The 3,077-nt window shown below is 43.7% G+C and overlaps 1 protein-coding gene across 1 annotated transcript; it reads left to right on the top strand.

Moving 5' to 3' along the window:
• Nucleotides 1-2,019: 2,019 nt before the first annotated feature.
• Nucleotides 2,020-2,292, top strand: CSUI_009257 (transposon ty3-i gag-pol; the record flags this gene model as incomplete). The annotated part of the gene is made up of 1 exon (XM_068069373.1): nt 2,020-2,292. One exon carries the CDS (start codon nt 2,020-2,022, stop codon nt 2,290-2,292), a length of 273 nt encoding a protein of 90 aa, XP_067918651.1.
• Between the last annotated feature and the right edge of the window lie 785 nt (nt 2,293-3,077).

The following is a 3,077-nucleotide window of genomic DNA, read 5'->3' as shown; positions in this document are numbered from 1 at the left end:
TGTACTCGATTGGTGCAAAGACCGACTGCTGACTAAATTGATCGGTAGCCCTGGACCCTAAACCCTAAACCAGCCGAAGCGACTGATATTACAGGGCAGCTCTCCTGGATACAGGAGCTTCCCGTAGCTTTATTCGTCCAGTCTGTGCGGGATACTTCAGAGAAAGAATGCGAAAAACACGAAAAGAATACAGTTTTGTCTGCGCGTCGAGGAAAGAAGTGTGTACGAAAGAAGGGATACCGGGGTTAAAAGTGCAATTGGGGAACAAAATCTTGTTCCATGACTTTTCAATTGCCTGTGTAGGGTATGGTGTTCTACTAGGTTTTGACTTCCTACAGAAAGCAGGGCTAACCACAAAAATATTACGACTAGTGGAGGACTCTCAAGGACAATGGGTGGAAGCACCGGTGCTGCCTGGCTGGGAGTACTAGTCGGGAGAAGAGTCAGAAAGCTCATGGGTGCCGACAACAGGAGTCCTCGGAAAAGAAACAGTGGAGAAAGAAGAGGGACCGGACTAAGTTTAAAACGAGAGAGACGGATTCAAGTTCAGAAGAAAGTAAGAAATGAAAGACATCAGCAAAGGTCAGTAAGGGGAGCACTCAGGAGAGAAAACCAAAACAAAAGGGGGCTGGAAAGCTTACCAAACGCAAATCAGTGGGACAGGAAGTAACAGAAAAAAAGGAAATACCTTTTCGGGTGTCAACAGCAGTTGAAAAAGGCTTAGAAGACTTCGGACCACAGGAAACAGAAACGGCCAAGTCTAGGGGGAGGAAAAGAAGTGGGTTAAACAGGCTGGAACTCGTCCCATTGAGAGGGATAAAGAAGGAAATCAAAAGAAACCAGATTGGATTTATTGGGTTTAGCAAGATCGAACCAGTGGTCGGAATCCAAGAAGAAATATTTGGAGGGGGTCAAGCGCTAGATCGAGCTAAGAGGCCAAGTGAAAGACTTAAAGAGCAGAAAGGAGAACTAGACCAAGATGTCGCCCGCCTAGTGGATGAGTTTCCAGAAGTCTTTGAAGAGTAACCGTCAATGGGAGCTATAGATCGACCTGTGAAGCAGCAGATCAAGTTGATACCGAGAGAAGTACCACAATACCCAACGCAGAACTACAATCTGTCTAATGACGACTTAATGGAATTGGAGAGGCGGACCAAAAATCTTCTAGAAACACGGTATATTGAACCTACTCAAGCACCGTTTGCTGCCCCAGTCTTTCTGGTTCCGAAACCAGGAGGGGAAGGACTAAGAATGGTTATAGATTATAAAAGACCAATGGAAAACTGCGATTCATTGCAGATATGAGACGTTTCGGTTTAAAGTGATGCCGTTTGGATTAGCGGGGGCGCTGTCGACGTTTCAGCGGCTTATGCAAAATGTATTCATCAATGAACTGGACGAATTTGTCGTGGTCTATTTGGATGATGTTCTTTTATATTTGGAGACTAAGAAGGAACACCTGACTCACCTACGAAGAGTTCTGGAACGAGTGAGGAATCAACAACTATGTGTGGGACTAAACAAATGTGAGTTCGTAACGCCCAAAGTAAAGTATTTCGGTTACATTAAAGAGAACGGGAAGATCTCACCAGACCCGAGAAAGGTGGAAGCGCTAAAGAACTACCCGGAAAAATTGGAGAATATCCGACAAGCCAGAGGATTTCTCGGTTGAATAAGGCATTACCGACAGTTAATAAAGGACTTCAACGGGAAGGCTAAGCCTGTTCACGATTTATTGAAGGAAGAAAGCTTACTGGTTTGGCGTCCAAAACATTCTCAAGCAGAAAAGGATCTCAGGGACTTGCTGATCAACGTGACAATGACAACATTTTGAATCCTAATCTACCACTAGTGCCTAAGCCCGACGCCTCAAAGTATGCAGTAGGCGCAGTTCTGGAACAAGAAGGTCTTTTTATCGCTTTTGAGTCTTGTGAAAAGTCGCGAAGGAAAATGTTCTATCCTGCATATGAAAGTAAACTTCTAGCAATTGTATATGCTTTAACCAAATGGAAGCATTTCATGGGTACAAGATTGATTACAATCGAGACTGACCATGCTACATTAAGTCGAATGTTGACTCAGAAAAAGGTAACAGCCAGATTGGGATACTGGTTAGACAAATTAGCAGATTCTAACTTCCGTGTGGTCTATAAGCCAGGGAAACCAAATTCAGTGGCAGATGCATTAAGTCGTCAACCTGATTACTTAGAGAAGGTTAATTCGTTGTTAGAATTTCGACGTAGTAACAGGAGGAAACCAAGAGGAAGCGAGAATTCAAGTCGAATAGATTGAGAGCGTATGATCTGTGTGCAGATTTTCGTAGAATCGTTAAAACGTGAAAGACATTGGGAAGCGATGAGAATACGGGGAGTAACATTCCGTTAATTGAAGAAAGCAGGGAGTACCATTGGGAAGATGGCCTGTTACGGGTAAAGATAAGAGAAGAACGGAAGTTGTGTACCCCTACAAAAGAGAGACAGTTGGCAACTTTACAAGAATTTCATGACCATTGTTTAGCTGGGCATCCTGGGATAGAAAAGACCACCTTGGACATAGAAAGAATCTTTTGGTGGCCTCATATGAAGGAGGAAATTGAAAAGTATGTAAGATCTTGTGCAGCTTGTGCTCAGGGGAAGGCTTTATATACTAAGTATGGAGGGTTGTTACGTCCCTTACCCACACCCAACTTTTCGTGGGAAGTGAGTACCATGGATCTAATCCTAGGATTGCTAAAAGGAAGAAATGGGTATGATGCCATTGTGACGTTTGTTTGTCAGTTAACTAAGATGGCTCATTTTGTACCTGTTCATCAAACTATTGGGGCCGAAGGCTTGGGCCATGTGTTGGTACGTGAAGTAACACGGTTAGGTGGAGTGCCTAATGCTATCATTGAAGACCGAGATAGCAGATTCAACAGTGAATTGTGGAGAGGAATGTGCCAAAGGTTGAATATCATCATGAAAATGTCAACAGCATATCATGCTCAGACTGATGGGTTGGCAGAAAGGACCAACTAGACTATAGAACGGAGAGTTTGGTGCACAATCTTGGGGAATGAGTATAAGTGGGTAGAAGTG

Source organism: Cystoisospora suis (assembly GCF_002600585.1).
Source record: "Cystoisospora suis strain Wien I chromosome Unknown contig_5474, whole genome shotgun sequence".
Taxonomy (NCBI): domain Eukaryota; phylum Apicomplexa; class Conoidasida; order Eucoccidiorida; family Sarcocystidae; genus Cystoisospora; species Cystoisospora suis.
This window is presented reverse-complemented; position numbering and strand designations above follow the sequence as displayed.